Source organism: Xenopus laevis, chromosome 9_10S, assembly GCF_017654675.1.
Source record: "Xenopus laevis strain J_2021 chromosome 9_10S, Xenopus_laevis_v10.1, whole genome shotgun sequence".
Lineage (NCBI taxonomy): Eukaryota > Metazoa > Chordata > Amphibia > Anura > Pipidae > Xenopus > Xenopus laevis.
Genome location: NC_054388.1, coordinates 92,593,675 through 92,610,500, shown reverse-complemented (window position 1 = coordinate 92,610,500; position 16,826 = coordinate 92,593,675). Strand labels below are relative to the sequence as shown.

Here is a 16,826-nt window from a genome sequence, read left to right as displayed (position 1 = left end):
AATAATAAAACAGTAGCTTGTACTTGATCCAAACTAAGATATAATTAATCCTTATTGGAACCAAAAAACAGCCTATTGGGTATATTTAATGTCTATAGCATTTTCTAGTAAACTTAAGGGTAGGACTCCACGAGTTTTCGGCGCAATCCGACGCGCTGCGACAAAACGCACCATGCAACAATTCTATTACTGGCCTTATATTTGTCGCCTGCGTTTTGTCGCAGTGTGTCGGATTGCGCCGAAAACACTCCTGGAGTCCTACCCTTAGGATAGGACTACACGGGCATTTTCGTTGCGATCTGACGCGCTGTGCAAACACGCAGGCATCAAGTCGGATGTGACGGAAATAAGGTAAGCAATAGCATTGTCGGATAGCATTGATCCGACGCGTCACGCCTGTCGGATGCAGACGCTGCGCGATGCGTCAGCATCCGACAGTCGCGTCGGATCAACTCTGCAACTTCATCCGACATTTGTATATCCTACCTTGTTTTTGTCGCATCCAACTTGACCCCTGCGTTTTTGCACAGCGTATCGGATCGAGCTGAAAACGCCAGTGTAGCCCTACCCTAAGGCATAAAGATCCAAATTATGGAACAATCTATTATCTGGAAAACCCCTGGTCCTGAGCATTTTGGATAAAAGGTCCCATACCTGTAAAAAGAACCCAAATGTGACTGTGTATGCAGCTTCATGTGCAGCGAGTTAGTGAATGCACTGCTCCCAATAACTGGAACATCAATGCATTTTTATGCACTATTACATACTTCTATGATATTAAAAGCAGGCAGTGCATTTTACATATATTTCTGCATATGAACACAAGCACAATCAGGCTGATACCAGAATGAAGTCACTATGCCAATGCAAACAATTACCAGCAGACACCTGACTGTAACAGCAAAGCTATGTGTTGATGCAATCAAAGAGCTGTAGAGAAGTTAGAGGGGAGCAGTAATTCCTTCTTCTCGACATTTTTCCTTCTTGTCATTCTTTGTTGTTTCATTGCTCTGTTCTCAAATTAAAGTTGTTTTCTGGGCCCATTCTTGTAATATTTCTTCTTAAATTCTGGGAGAGTTTTGGTCACATCCCACCCCCCACCCCCACCTTAATTGACCTGCCAGAACCACATTCTCTTGCTGGTGAGCAGTCCTCCAAGCTATCTATTTTGGCGAGGAATGCAGTTATGCCCTTAAGGAAGAGATCACAGACAGGCATAACTGCTGGAAGCAACTCAACGGTTCAATGGAATGAGTGTGAATAAAATAGATATTTCCCATTTGAAAGAGACAGGTTTGTATTGTAAGAGTAGCATAATGCCCAGCTTCATTCCTATTAGTGGGATAAGTGTGAGGACTTCAAATTTAAAATGCTTAGGATGTACATTAATAAGGTGTAAAATACAGGTATGGGAAACCTATTATCTAAAACACCGAATTACCTAATGGTCTCCATAGACTACATTTTATCCAAATAATCCAAAATTTTACAAATGATATCCTTTTTCCTCTGTAATAATAAAACAGTACCTTATACTTGATCCAAACTCAGATATAATTAATCCTTATTGGAAGCAAAACCAGCCAATTGGGTTTATTTAATGTTTATTAATATTCTACTCATCATTTGCAATAGGTCTACAATCTAAAAAAAGTGTACATTTCAAAAAAATGTCTTGAAAGGCCTACATTTGGCCTAGGACAACTGCCATTGACTTCTACATGAACTTGCAAGTTTTTTGTGCTTAATAGATACCAGATATTGGAGTTTTTGAAAGGATCATTTGTATATGTGAGCTTTAGCCAAATATAAATTTGAATCACAGCTAAAATTGAAATTCAAAACATTGATAAACCACCCCCCGTAGAATGGCAAATACAATCACAAAATTGCAGCAAAAATTCTTCGATGACAATTCCGACGCTGGCAATATTCCGACTCTGGCTACAATTAAACGAACGCACATTGACTTTAATGAACGTAAAATTGACGCTGGTGACAATTTTGACATTCGCGAATTGACACCAGCGTCAAATTTTTTCGCAACTTTTTTCACCGACAAACTTTGGCAGCTACTTTTTTTTTTCGCCATGAAACACTGCATGACTAACCTCACACGGGGTCATCTTAAATTGACTCCTAAGTAGGGATGCACCGAATCCAGGATTCGGTTCGGGATTCAATCTTTTTCAGCAGAATTTGGATTCGGCCGAATCCTTCTGCCCGGCTGAACCGAATCTGAATCCTAATTTGCATATACAAATTAGGGCCCGGGGAGGGAGATCACGTGGCTTTTTGTCACAAAACAAGGACGTAAAAAAATATTTTCCCACCCCTAATTTGCATATGTAAATTAGGATTCGGATCGGTATTCAGCCGAAACTTTCACAAAGGATTTGAGGGTTCGGCCGAATCCAAAATAGTGGATTCAGTGCATCCCTACTCCTAAGGTTTCTATAAGGTGTGTGATGTATTTATATATTCAAAGAAAATTATTCACATCTCTTGCACTTAAGAAAACTATCATATTTAACAACCAAGCAGAATATTTCATACAAATGTCATTAAACCATAAAAAGCCTTTACCAAATAACAGCAAGTTCCAATGCTGGATATTATTCAAGGTTACTTAGCATCTTCTATAACTAGTCTGGCTGCATAATGAATGGTGAGGCTATGGAGCTTGCAGATTATTTGTAGCTCTTCATTAACAGGGAAATAAAGTTGAACTGACAGTCAGTTTAATAAGGCATTTCTGCCTGTATAATCGTTTTGGATATTAGAATTCTCAATTAATTGCTGAAGTAGCAAAGTACAAATAGCTTATACAAAAAAATGTGGGAAGCCATGTTCCTTGCGTCTCTCATTTTTGCAATGTAAGTGAAGCCTCAATTAGGATACAAGGGGAACAGACCTGCTGAAAATATCTCTCAATTAAGCGAAATCTTTACATTTGTCCCCTGTGACATCAACACTGTCACTGTAAAACATTAACATCATGCAAATGCATGGATAATTCTTAATCTTTTTATCTGGGGCCCAAACGAAGTATGGGGAATTAGCTTCTCAGCCCAAGAATTGGTTTAGAACCAGTTACGCGTCTCTTAGATAGATAGATTGTTTTCTATTGGAGGAAAAAACGTTACTGTATTGATTGAATGGGCAACATCCTTAAAAAACATCCTTGAAAGCATGGATAAAGAATAAAGACAATGGAAAGCCAGTTTGGGCAAGGGCGAAGGAGAACATCTTAAGGAGGAAAGACATATTCATAAATTTTTATTATTGTACCCTGGAAAAGGTTACAAATAACTGGTTTATTGCACCTGTAATCCCTTAATCCCAATAATACAATGTAATCCCTAATAATATATATATCTACACTATGGGGCCCATTCACCAAGATCGAGTGAAGGATTCGAAGTAAAAAAACTTCGAACTTCGAAGTGTTTTTTTGGCTACTTTCGACCATCGAATGGGCTACTTCGACCTTCGACTATGACTTCGAATCGAAGGATTCAAACTAAAAATCGTTCGACTATTCGATAGTCCAAGTACTGTCTCTTTAAGAAAAAACTTCGACCCCCTAGTTCACCACCTAAAAGGTACCGAACCCAATGTTTATGAAGGAAGGTCCCCATAGGCTTGGCTAAGTTTTTTTGGTCGAAGGATAATCCTTCGATCGTTGGATTAAAATCCTTCGAATCGTTCGATTCGAAGGATTTAATCGTACGATCGAACGATTATTCCTTCGATCGTTCGATCGAAGTATTTGCGCAAAATCCGTCGACTTCGATATTCGAAGTCGAAGGATTTTCATTCCCAGTCGAATATTGAGGGTTAATTGATGAAATTGCCCCTAATTGTCTGGGTGATCTGAAAATCTACACTATGATAACATAATTGTGTAGGGAACCCCAAATACAATATTAGAAATCCATTAATTGTTAAACAAATGGTAGACAACTACACTTAAACTCGCCATAGACGCAAAGATCCGATCGTACGCATCGAGGATTCGTACGATTTTTGGACCGTGAGTGGAGAGTCCCGACATTTTCCGCCGGCAGAGATCGGTCAATCTGACAGGTTAGAAAATTTCTGTCGGTTGCTGATAATATCTCTGTATGTATTGCTGATCGTACGATTTTCAGTGGAGACTGTCACCAGCTTTGTCGGACATAACTATGGTACGATTGCTGTCAGGGGCAGAACATCGGCTGATCTGTTCTTTAACTACTTTATTTGATCTGAATGGTAAGTGGCGGGTCGGGAGATGGGAAAGTACGATCGGATCTTTGCGCCTGTGGCCAGCTTTACTCCATGATGGATCTCATGTATCTAAACCAGTGTTGGACTGGCCAACCGGGATTCCAACTCCCGACGGACCCAGGTGTCAGTGGGCGCTCCTTCTTCTAAACATTTGGCCTATTTCATGGTCATTGCCCATTTTTATGAGAATAAAGAGGCTAAATAGATGGAATAATAGGTTATGGTATGCAAAGAAAAGAGAATAGGAGAATAGAGGTTGAGCGAGGAGAGGAAGAAAATAATACTTAGAGCGGGCCCCTGGTCTAAAGATATTTGGATGGGCCCCCGGTCTAAGGGTTTTTGGTGGGCACCTGGTGTCCCAGTTCAACACTGATCTAAACCCGTAAATTCAGTCAATGTATTGATATGTTTTTTACCCAGTACTCATTTCCAAGTTAAGACAGCTTTGGCCACTCATGTGATATACTGCCTGTGCAGTTGGGCTCCTCTAAGTGGGGAATAACCTCCTTACCTGGTGGCAAGTCAGTAACAGGGCAGTCCAAACAAACAGTCCCGAAATGCCTTTAGCAGCAGCTGTCGTCAAGAATATTTGTTCATTGTCCTCAGAGGTGTTATTTGAATCCCTCATTTGTGGAGCATTTTGAGCATCCGAGGTATAGGACATGATGAGGCTGGAAAGTGTAGATGGCCCAAGTGTCTCGTTCATACTAGTAAATGAGTTGTTTGGCTCAGTAGTTGGAAATATGCTGGCTGTGGTATTATTCATCTGTAGAGAGAAGGACAGAGAACAAAAGGTAAACAAAGCAGGTTTATGAGATCTGGGACAGTGACAAGTAAATGGAGAACGGCAGGGGTTTATACAATCACTTAGCACAATACTGGGGTAACAGTGCAATAAAAATGTAACCCTTTCCTCATGTTGCTTGTTAAATCTGAATAATTGACAAGTTTGGAAACACTTTGCTCTAACCAGGGCTGAAACTAGAGTTCGGCAGAAGAGGCATGTGCCTTGGGCTCAAAAGAATTGGAGTGCTAGGTACAAAGCTCAGCTATCTGCCTACCCCTAGTTTTGTCTGGCTGAGAAGAGCAGCCATGCAATATGTTCTCCTCCTTGCTCCTCAGCTCACTGTGGTTGGTGTGGGTAATTGAGGGCAGGGGATGTGTCTTGACCTGCCGTTGCTTCTAATACAGCATTGAGCAACACATTGACCAAACAATTCCTCTCAATTTCCTGCACTCTGACAGTATTCCTATGGTCATCACTTGCAGTATTCCTATGGACATAGGGAGAAGACCACTTGATGACTTTGACTCACTAAATAAAGAGTCTATCCTTGAGATTCCTCTATTAATGATAATCTACTATACATCTCTCTATACTGTATGTCCGTAGGTAAACATATATAAATAACTTCTTCTCTTTCTTATTTACTTGGTGTATAAATTATGCAGGATCAGGATTTCCTTCAGGTTTTATAGTACAGTAAAGGCAGCTCACTCCGGGCAATCATTGTGCCTTTTCATATTTATGTGTCCAAATTCGAATTTGTTAATATCGTGATACAGAAAGTAAGTCTGACCTAAGTGCTAGTTTTCATTGTTTAAGATTTTATACAACTTAAAAGCCCGCTATACTGTAACTATGTAGTTTTACTATTACTACTGACCCCAGCTTCAGCTCTGCTGTTTGTGACTACACACAGGCTGATCGGTTTCAGATCAATGAAGCAGGAGCACTGAGCAGATCTGCTTCTCTCAGCCTGCAAAAATACACAGTCTGACAACTGCTAGAGCCAACTGCCTGTTTGCCCATAGCCTTTATGAGAATTAGCAAGATGTATGCATTGGCATCCACGTGTAAGTGCAGGAGCATGTACTTTAATGAATTACATCAATATGCGCCCTCCATTGTGCCCATTTTAGAGTGTGTACATTTGTAAATAACAAATAAAAATCTGTCAGCCTTTTGAAAAAATCCTCTGTAACTTGAGCGAAAACAAGGCAAACATGGTTTGGGTCGAGTAAGTACAATGTCAACAGGAAAGCCTTACTAAGCAGTGTATTTAACACAAGTGACAGCCGCTGGGTCTGACTCTGCAGTAATACCAGATACCTAAGCAAATATTTGCCAATCATCATTCTTACACATGAAGTCCAAGTCTTTGCTTAGTGACAAGGGGTGCACCCTAATGAGAAAGAAGAAATACAGGTCACACATGTCGCCTTATGCTTCACCTCGCAGAAGTTTCCATGCCATTGCCAAGGCGTGTGTTGCCTAATCCTACTGGCAAACAAAAGCAAATTCAATGCACATCACATGAGAACAGAGCTTTGCTACAGAAACAACTGATCCACAGTGCAGCAACTGCTCAGCCTAAATGTTATTTCCTAGTGCTTTCCCATCTTCTACTAACAATGCCTCCTCTATGTCCATCTCTACTTTCAGGCACAGGAGACAGTCCAGGGGTGGTTGTGCGGTGAGCTCACAGGTTGGGTGTTTGAATTCACACATAGGGACTTATTTAAAAGCAAACAAACAAACAAAAAAAAGAAAACCTACTAGGACAACCCAAAATGTTCCTTCTGCGGAATTTACAAAGGGAAAAAACCTCACCATCTTAGTAGTTGGGTTGCAAAGAGTAACAAGGATTGGTAATAATTAAAAGTAATATTCAGTATAATTGAATATATAACATTTAAATATAATTAAACATTTCAAAAATCATTTCTGAGGACACACTGTCACCGAGCCTTTGCTAAAAGGGAGCATAATGTACAATAGCTACTAAATATAAACTACACATAGTGATGGGCAAATTTATTCGGCAGGCATGAATTTGCAGCGAATTTCCGTGTTTCGCCGCCAGCGAATAAATTCTCAAAATCACATTGATTTTTTTTTTTTTACGGCAGCGACAATTAAAGGTGCCCATTCACTTTAATTGTCGTTGGCGTTGGAATTGTCGCCGGCATCGGCGCTTCCCAAATTTTTCGGTGAAGTGGAAGAAATTCACCCATCACTACCTACATACTGTATAATAAATGGGCTATAACAATTTAGTTGTGTTATAGGAACCCTTTTTCAGTGAGACCATATACTGAGCATGGATTCCTGTAAGAAAGGGTAAGTAATAAACGTCACACAGTACACAAAAGGACAGTTAAAGCACAAAGTGTTTTTGCTTATGTGGTAGGGGTGCTCACAGTTAAAATAAAAGTTCTGTCACTTCTTTTGAATTCTAAATGCAAGGGGCCCATTTACGTAGCTCGAGTGAAGGAATAGAGGAATGGTTTTTTTGGCTACTTCTACCATCGAATGGGCTTCTTCAACCTCGACCTTCGAATCGAACGATTCGAACTAAAAATCGTTCGACTATTCTACCATTCGATAGTCGAAGTACTGTCTCTTTAAGAAAAAACTTCGACCCTCTAGTGTCTAGTTCGCCACCTAAAAGCTACCGAAGTCAATGTTAGCCTATGGGGAAGGTCCTCATAGGCTTGGCTATCTTTTTTTGGTCGAACAAAAATCGTTTGATCGATGGATTAAAATCCTTCAAATCGAACGCTCGAACGAACGAATAGTGCTAAATCCTTCGACTTCGATATTCGACAGTTGAATACCGAGAGTTAATTAACCCTCGATATTCGGCCTTAAGTAAATTTGCCCCCAAATGTTATATCAGACAAAAGGTCTGATTGCGCCGTTTCATTCGCCTAAAAATTTGTAAAACACATTGAAGTCAATCTTGATGCGAGTGTCAATTTTTTATACACACAACTATTTAGTCCAAATGCATTAAAGTCAATGGGCGACCGAATAATTTTTTACGCGCAACAATTCTGACGCGCAGCAATTTTGTTTTTTGCTATGCCGAATTTTCACTGCAGTTTCGCTGGTGGTAAAATGCAGACATTTGCGGTGAATCCTTGCCTGCCAAATTTATTCGCCCATCACTACAGGTGACCACAGGGTAAGTGCCCATTTCGTCCATTTATTAAACTTCCTTGGTAAGGTAAATTGTATACACATATGCTGGGAGATCATAACATGATGGCACTCTGAAGATTTCAGATAGCAAGCTTCCCATTCAAACCAATGGGAGAAAAGAGAAATTTAGTGTTCCATTAGTCTAAATACCTTCATTTGAACACAACCCAAAGATCTCTGCTTCTACATATTTTGTCTTTTTTAACCAAGACATTTCCAGTGACAGTTACTCAAACTTGTGATGGACAATTAGAAATTTGGGACACGTGCTATCAACTGTACGTAATATATGTATACAATTGCAGCATATTTACTCCAGACTCTTTATACGTGTAATCCCTTGTTTTCTCTACTGCCAGTTTGTTTTTGTCCCCATCACTTCCTGGTCATTCTGTTCCTCTCTTATTTGTAAGAGGGGAAAACTGACTTGCTGTGCTCACTGCCTATTGGCTTGATTGGAAAGTAATTCGTTCTTACAGCATCATCTTAAAATATCTGTAAAAGGGTTATAATTATTGGATCTATGTCAGCTGAGTGTATTCAATATTGGGACTTTATGTACATAAGCACAGTAAGAGCCAAAGGGGCAGAATTACTAAAGTGCGACTATTCACCAGTGTTACCGCCTCAGGGACTTTGCTGAATTACTAAGGGGCGCAGACGTCACTTCGCTAGCGAAGGACGCTAGTAGTGATTCGCACTCTATTGCCAGGCGACTTTTGCACTCTGGCAAATGGATGTTACTCCGCAAATTCACTAAAATGCGGATTTTATTGAACGTTATCTCTTTTGCCAGACTTGCCTTCACCAGCTCAGACCAGGCAATGGAGTGCATAGAACTTCCTCAATCCTCAGTTACTAACATTATATTTTGTGAGTGGAAAAAACTTCTGGCGTCTTTTCCTTTTTTCAGCGTGATAGGCTGCAAAAGTCCTAAAAAATATTTTTGTGTAACTGGGTTCCCCCTACATTTTATAACATACGGGAACATTATTTTACAGTGGGCTCATGTGTAGGGCATTCAAACAACTCTATTGACTTTATTAAGGTTCCCTGGATATCAGTGTCAATATAATGTTTTAGATGCAGCATGTAACAGAAGAGGTCTATTCAACTTTAAATTTCCTGCCATATGCAAATTAGCCTCTAGCAAGACCTCTACCGAATTTTCGCTAGGCAGAATAGAACGTCGCTTTTATTTGCTCGCATTGCTGATGTAACGCTAGCGAAAATTCACCAGCATCCGCCGGCCAGGACAAAACTTCAGTAAATCTGCGTTGTCCCAGCGAATTTTTCGCCTGGTGAAGTGTTGCAATGGGTGTGAAGCATTTTCACTGCTTAGTAAATTTACCCCAAGGAAGCAACAAAGCAGGGAATCAGCAGCACTCACTCAAGGACCTGGGGCCTAAGCAATATAAAACAAGCCTCCGACTTTACAATATATTATATTCCATTTTATGCATACATCTGCTAATGTGACAACATTCTGTTTTATACAGGCACTAGCTTTCTCCCTATCAATTTATGAAATCTGACAAGAAAGGTAAATATCAGATGGAAAAATACACATAGTGCATTAAACAAATAAGAATTCACAAGCCATTGCAAAAGGTTTTAATACTGAGCATGTCCTGCCAATCTAAAAATAGTTTTTTTTGTCTTATGAAAGAAAAGATTTTTATTTCTCTTTCCAATATATATTTATTACAAACTTTTAGTATTCATTATCTGTAAATGTGATTGCTATTCAAAGCGGTACAGGTATGGGATCCATTAACCGAAAACCCGTTATCCAGAAAGATCCGAATTACCGAAAGACCATATTCCATAGACTCTATATAATGGGGTTATTTATCAAAGTCCGATTTTATCTCTACATTTTCTGCTACAAACTCTGTTCAAATCTGCTGTGGTTTTTCATGCCTATTTATGATTACAATTTCCCGAACAATTTCTTTGCGAAAAAAAAAAAAAAAGATTTTCAAGTTTTTTCGGATTTTTCACCCGAAAACTCAGATTTCTTATGCTTTTTTGCCCAAAAACGTAGAAAACTTCCGGTATTGGGCGAAACCCAGCGCACATCAAAAAATCATTGGGACTTCTCCCGTTGACTTATATGCAACCTCGACAGGTCTGAGATGCTGGATTTTCTAATTCGGACTTTTCCATCCTTGGGGTTTGTTTTTATAAAGTCTGTTTTTATATAAAAAAACACACTTTTTTCCCCCGGGTTTTTGCATTGAGTTTAGTAAATAACCCCCTATATATATCCATTCAAATACAGGTATGGGGCCTGTTATCCAGAATGCTCGGGACCTGGGGCTTTCCAAATAACAGATCTTTCCGTAATTTGGATTTTCACACCTTAAGTCTACTAGAAAATCCTGTAAACATTAAATAAACCAAATAGGGTTCTTTTGCTTCCAATAAGGATTAATTATATCTTAGTTGGGAACAAGAACAAGCTACTGTTTTATTATTACAGGGGAAAAGGAAATCATTTTTAAAAATGTGTATTATTTGGACTAATATGGGATATCAAACTTTTATTAATTAATTAATATCAAACTTTGAGCAACTCCAAATTCCCGAATGGACCCTATTTATGAAGCAAAACGCCAGAAAAAATAGGGCCGGCCAAACTTTGGAGCTTTCCCCGACAACTCCAAATTGTTAGGAGTTTTCTGCAAAAACTACGTTTTTTTCTGTGTTTTCTGAGGTTTTTGCGCCGAAACCCTGAAATCATCGGATATCTGTACGAACATCAGCGCAGACACTGGGACCTTTCCCATTGACTTATACAGGACCTCAAGAGCTTTTAGATGCCAGGGTTTCAGATTCTGAGTTTTTAGACCATAGTACCTTAATAGATCTCGAAAAAAATATAATTTTTTTTTTTTTGCTCCGAAAACTACGAATTATTCAAGGTTCAGATATTCAGAGCTTGATAAATAACCCCCTTGGTGTGATGTAAGGGCAATTTAGATTCTAGCCAGTGGGAAGGCATTACGGGGAGATTATTCACCCGAAGAAGAGGCTAAGAGACTAATCTCCCCGAATCTCCACGTGTGTCTCTGCCCTTATACCAGTGGTGTCAGCCTTTAAGCCTCCTTTGATGGTCTAGCTTTAATTCATAAGTTTTTACCCTAAATCCCACCCTAACTGATAATTCAAAATTGGGCTTTCAAGTATTTCCAGGAAAAGAAAGGAATCTCCTAATTAACATCCTAATTAGCCTTCAGACTAAGGCCACTGCTTAAGGCCCATCAGAGTGGCCTGCACCAGGTTTTGGGAACCTCTTTTTTTAAGTGACAGCATCACATTTCTTACATAAATTAAGGATGTACCTGGGACATATCAGTACAGGTATGGGATATATTATACAGAATTCATGTGGCCTGGGGTTTTCCATATTTTGGATCAAATAATTTCAACATTAAATAAGCCCACTAGGATTGTTTTGCCATTAATATGGATGTTACCATCAAATACAAGGTACTCTTTTATTATTACAGAAAAAAAGAGAAATCTTTAAATGTTTTTTAATTATTTGCATAAAAATGGTCTCTATGGGATGATGGCCTTCCTGTAATTCTAAACTTTCTGGATAACAGGTTTCCAGATAAGGGAATCTGAATCGCTGTAATTACATTTGCTCTTAACATGAATTGGCCTTTCTCACTTGCTCTTAATTTATGATCAGTCTTTTTAACATTCTGTGAAAGATGTTTAATTTACCATGAACAGCTATACATATTTACTGTTGTTTTCAGAATTTATAATGGGCCAGGAAAATGCCCCATAATATTCTTCCCCAAAGGTAATCCCTTATCTGGAAACCCATTTTCCAGAAAGTTCAGAATTACGGGAAGGCCATCTCGCATAGAGATGTACTTTATGGTAATTAATCTTCGTTACTCCATATTGGTGGCAAAACAATTATTTTTTGCAGGCATAATGTATTGAGATCCAAACCATATTTAAAAACCTCAGGTCCCAAGCATTCTGGATATCAGATCCTATACCTGTTGCTGTATTGTCCATGTTTTTACCTGGTTTATAGTTTACAAAGGGAATATCCAAATGGAGATGTGGCCTTGAAATGGAAATTAATAAATAGTCTGACACTGAAAAATCCCTGTAACTACTTTAAAGCAGCAGATTGACTATGAATGTGATGTGATCAATCTGAAAAGTCTTTAGTGAACACGCAACCACACACTGAGATCCTTTTAGTTGTCATCTATTGTATTTTAAAATCTTTCAAGACATTTCCAAATCGGGAGTGTCCTGACATTTATTTGGAACAAAATGGAGCACTGAAAGAGGGGATGGCATTTTAATCTGTCAAATACACTTAAAAGCAGGACAAAACAATTGATTCTTCTTTTGTCAATAGATTACTACACTCAGAATAAGTCAGCTTGTTTGGTGATTTCACCCTTTAACAGCCAGCCAAAATAGTACAGCTGCAGCCACTATACCAGGGGACCCCAACCCTTTTCAATTGTAAAAAATTTGAGGAGCAACACAAGCACAATTATTACAGTTCCTAGGGGTGTCAAATATGGGTTGTGATTGGCTATTTGGTAGCCCCTTTGTGCACTGGCAGTCTAAATCTTTTTCTCTATTATAATAATAAAACAGTACATTGTACTTGATGCAAACTAAGATCCAGTATATTTCATCCTTATTGGAAGCAAAACCAGCCTATTGGGTTTATTTAATGTTTAAACGATTTTCTAGTAGAATTATGGAAAGATAAATTATCTGAAACCCCCCAGGTCCCCAGCATTCTGGTTAACAGATCCCATACCTATACACAAACTTGCCTCCATGCCTGTAAGTCAAAAATAAGCAGCTGCTTTGAGGACACTGCAAGCAACATCCAAGGGGTTGGGGAGCAACATGTTGTCACAAGCCACTGGTTAGGGATCATTGCACTAGATCAGTGATCCCCAACCAGTAGCTCGTGAGCAACATGTTGCTCTCCAACCCCTTGGATGTTGCTCCCAGTGGCCTCAAAGCAGGAGCTTATTTTTGAATTTCAGGTTTGGAGGCAAGTTTTGGTCGTATAAAAACCAGGTGCACTGCCAAACAGAGCCTCAATGTAGGTTGATAATCCACATAGGGGGACTATCAAATGGCCAATCACAGCACTTATTTGGCACCCCAGGAACATTTTTCATGCTAGTGTTGCTTCCCAACCCCTTTTACTTCTGAATGTTGCTCACGGGTTCAAAAGGTTGGGGATCCCTGCACTATAAATATAAAACCCTAATTATACTCAAATTTTATGTTTTTCTCAAATTGATGCTGTTTTGAAGCTGGAAACATAAAATTGGGGTTCTATTGTACTTTATCACTGCCTTTTGGTGCTGGATCTTAAGCCCAGTGTTAAATAAAAGGGTTCCAAATGTATGTAGTCCAGACTGTTAATTTCCAGAGCTAATTCCCAGATTATTAGGAATAAATCGTTAAATGCATTAGATATAAAGAGAGGCATCTCACTATCAGTACAGATATAAGATCTCTGGCCATCTCCCATAGAGTTCATGTTAAGCAGATAATTCTAATGTTTAACAATGACTTCCTTCTCCTCTGTGATAATAAAACAATATAGGCAGGCCTGGATTTGTGGAAAGGCCTTTAAACTCAGAGAAAAACACCCATTGATAAACATTATAAATTGGAGGGACCACAAAAAGGAAGTGGTTAAACATAAAATCAGGGAATGTAAAATTGAGGTTTTACTGTGTTGGACCCAGCCAAAATCATAGCACCTATGTCATTGGCAGAAAAAGGATTAAACGTGGAGAAAGACCTGCTTAGCCAGCTTAGAGTCATTGCCTGTTTATAGCAGGCTATAAATGTCCAGACCAATCATGCCAATGACTTTAATGAAACTAACTTAAAGATACACATACGCACACCTAGCCTCTCCTTTGTAAATAGATCACAATGCTGCAGAGTTTAGGAGGACACCTCCATCATACGAAGAATGTATTGAAAAAACTCCAGCACACGGGTAGAATGCTTAAAAGAGATTTACCCTGTGTATAATTGTGCCAGACATTGACAACATTAAAGGAGAAACAAACCCCTTATTAAAAAAAACCTACTCCCACCCCTCCTGCAAATTGTGCACAAAAATATGCACATACCTATACAAATTGATGCAGAGAAACCCTGAAGCTATTGCAAACTTGAAGGTGGACTCAGAGTCAGGCTCAAAAGTAATTTTGACATCCAGGCACAATTACTGCACATCTGTCTCGTTACCACCTCGAAGCTACAATTGAGGTTTATGGGAAAATGCTGCATTGTGGGTAGAGAACAGGGTGTCCATAGTTGCAGCTTTCTGGTTTTCCATTAATACAGCATGATTCGTATGTATAACACATAAATGAAAGGAAAGGACTATGACTCTGCCAAGCATATTAAATTACCTTTCAGTAATTACATTAAATAAATCATACATTTATGGCTTTATTGAGTAAAATTACAAAAAAGAAAGAATACTATGGCATTATTGTATTAAAGGTAAATTACTGTAGCTGTGCTATTTTAGCACTGTTTTCCAAAAAGAGTAGCCTTTCTGTATTCAAATCATTTCCACCCTGCAATACTGTATATCATTTGAATGTGTCATGTGGTCCAAGTAAATCTGAGAATATACTTATAAAAGGTTCCTTGTGCAAAGCATTTTATATTCTGCCAGTTCCATTATGACAGGTAAAATAAAACACAGCACAACTGTGAGCCTTTCACACACAAGCAGGTCTGGACTGAGAATTAAAATAGTCCCTGGCATTTCAGGTACACAGAGGCCCAATCAGCCCACATTGAGGCCCAAACAGCCCCCACCAGCCCACTAAATACTGACTTTCTATGGGACCTTATAGCAGCCCCTCTGGCATTTGCCAGAACCCACAGATTGCCAGTCCGGGCCTGCACACAAGCCAATGTGTCATAAGTGCAGTAATTATGTTAAGCCTAGTTGTTTTGTAAGAATACATAAATTAGCTTGTTGGCCAACTGGCTTTTCCAGCTATTGTCTTGGACCCATACAAGGGCCCATTTTTCTGTGGGACTGCTTCTCCTCCTTATCTCTTCTTCAGATTGCCCCAGCCACTGGCCCTTCATTTTCTACTGCTCCTCATTTCTAGTCTCCACACCCTTTATTCTACATGCTCTCTTGCTGCAACCGATCTTACCTGGCAATGAAATCAGTATAGTTATAGTATAGTAGAATGGGAATATTGTACCCATATTGCAACATAACATTCTAATGTCATTGTGGATGTCTGTTAAATAGCATGCAATGCCATTTGTGAACACTAAAAGTGTCCATTTTTGTAAACTGTGTGCAAGTGCAAAGAATTTTTGGTTTTTCCGCTCCCCATGCTGAGGGCTCAGGTTGGTGCACCTGGGCCTCTTCCTAAAGTATCCCTAAAGAGATATGGGTTATATGCATACAAGTTTTGAGACATCCAACATATCAGCAACTTTGAAATGTTTCTAGGGTTCGCAGGCATGAGTGGATTGGATAATGAAGGCTTGGGGAGGCTTATATTCCACAAACTAACAGGGTCCAATTTTCAGCACTGGATGTAGGGCACCAAACGGAAGCAAAGTTCTAAAAAGAACTATAAGGCTGTAAGCTTGATATTAATACTTTACAGAGGCGAGAGAAAGGAGCAGTCTTAGAGTGTCTGTGGACAAAATGACTGGAGAATGCCAATGGCGACTGCCAATCAAGTAAAGGGAGGAAGAGGCAGGAATTCCCCAGAGTGATCCTATATATGAAACACTCAGAAAGAGCTGAGCGAGTGCCTAAGCAGCACATATGTATATTTATTAGGGATGCACCGAATCCACTATTTTGGATTTGGCCGAACCCCGAATCCTTTGCGAAAGATTCGGCCGAATACTAAACTGAACCCTAATTTGCATATACTAATTAGGGGTGGGAAGGGGAAAACATTTTTTATTTCCTTGTTTTGTGACAAATTAGGATTCGGCAAATTAGGATTCGGTTCAGCTGGGCAGAAGGATTTCGAAAACCGAATCCTGGATTCGGTGCATCCCTAATATTTATCTGTATAAATATATATATAATAGTAGTGAGATGCAGGGCCGTGTTTAGTATATACGCACTTGAGGGCCTAGGGCACCAGCTTTAGGGGGCGGCCCTCAGAGACCTATATGGTAAATAAAGCTTTTTTGTAAACTGTTCACCTGCTACCGGATACTTTCCCATGAAATCCTCTGGCAAAGGTGGGGATACCTGGTGCAGGTTGCAAATGGAAGGGACATCATGCACAGGCATGTTAAATTGAGATGTTGCTTATGCCCACCGCACTGTGCATGTGCCAATGGGTACAAAAGGTCTGGTGCCTAGAGCAGCATCAGATCAAAATACAGCCTTGGTGAGATGGATGCCTTAATTGAAACTGCTGTGCAATCAAAAGATAGGATAAGTGAATAAAGCACTTTTTACCTCAATTGGCTTAGGGCTCTTACAGTCGAGTGTTTGAAGTTGCGCTCCCCTGTGTTCCGTTTT

At 39.4% G+C, this 16,826-nt stretch overlaps 1 protein-coding gene across 2 annotated transcripts in view; it reads right to left on the bottom strand.

Moving 5' to 3' along the window:
• The window catches only part of tmem184a.S (transmembrane protein 184A S homeolog), a 43,775-nt gene that overhangs the window by 20,849 nt on the left and 6,100 nt on the right, over nucleotides 1-16,826 (bottom strand). For both annotated transcript variants that reach the window (NM_001094773.1, XM_041577827.1), the window contains 1 exon segment: nucleotides 4,784-5,038. In NM_001094773.1, the coding sequence (NP_001088242.1) occupies nucleotides 4,784-5,038 (255 nt within the window).